Source organism: Penaeus monodon, chromosome 32 (genome assembly GCF_015228065.2).
Source record: "Penaeus monodon isolate SGIC_2016 chromosome 32, NSTDA_Pmon_1, whole genome shotgun sequence".
NCBI lineage: Eukaryota > Metazoa > Arthropoda > Malacostraca > Decapoda > Penaeidae > Penaeus > Penaeus monodon.
The window spans coordinates 6,969,506-6,969,903 of NC_051417.1; the positions used below are offsets into that span (position 1 = coordinate 6,969,506).

Here is a 398-nt window from a genome sequence, read left to right on the forward strand (position 1 = left end):
AAATATATTCATGCTAGGTGTGAGAGAGTGGGATTTAAGGATAAAGAACAGAGAGAAGGAGAGAGAACATGCATGGTAGAGAGGCTGACTGAGAAGGAAAGACAAAGCTTGTAGAGAGAGAAAAAAAAATTGGTACTTAAAAAAAGGATTCTTGCTTGCAGTGGCCATATTATTGTGGCAGATACCTTCAACAACCGCATGATGCTGTTTGATGGAACGGGGAAAGTTCTCGGCCCTTTCTATTCTTCCTCCTCCTTGTACCATCCTTCTGCTGTGGTGGAGCTTGATGATGGTGGTTTTGCTGTCAAGGACAACCACAGCATTATAGTTTTTTCATCGGAGTTTGAGTGCTGCAAAGTCATTGCAAAGGGAAAGTTGAGTCGACCTTATGGTGAGTG

The 398-nt window shown here is 42.7% G+C and overlaps 1 protein-coding gene across 1 annotated transcript in view; it reads left to right on the forward strand.

The window, feature by feature from the left end:
- LOC119593528 (protein wech-like) overlaps positions 1-398 on the forward strand; it is a gene marked incomplete at its 5' end in the record, with an annotated part of 3,913 nt that overhangs the window by 832 nt on the left and 2,683 nt on the right. The window contains 1 exon segment of the mRNA XM_037942490.1: positions 162-391. Within this exon segment, the coding sequence (XP_037798418.1) occupies positions 162-391 (230 nt within the window).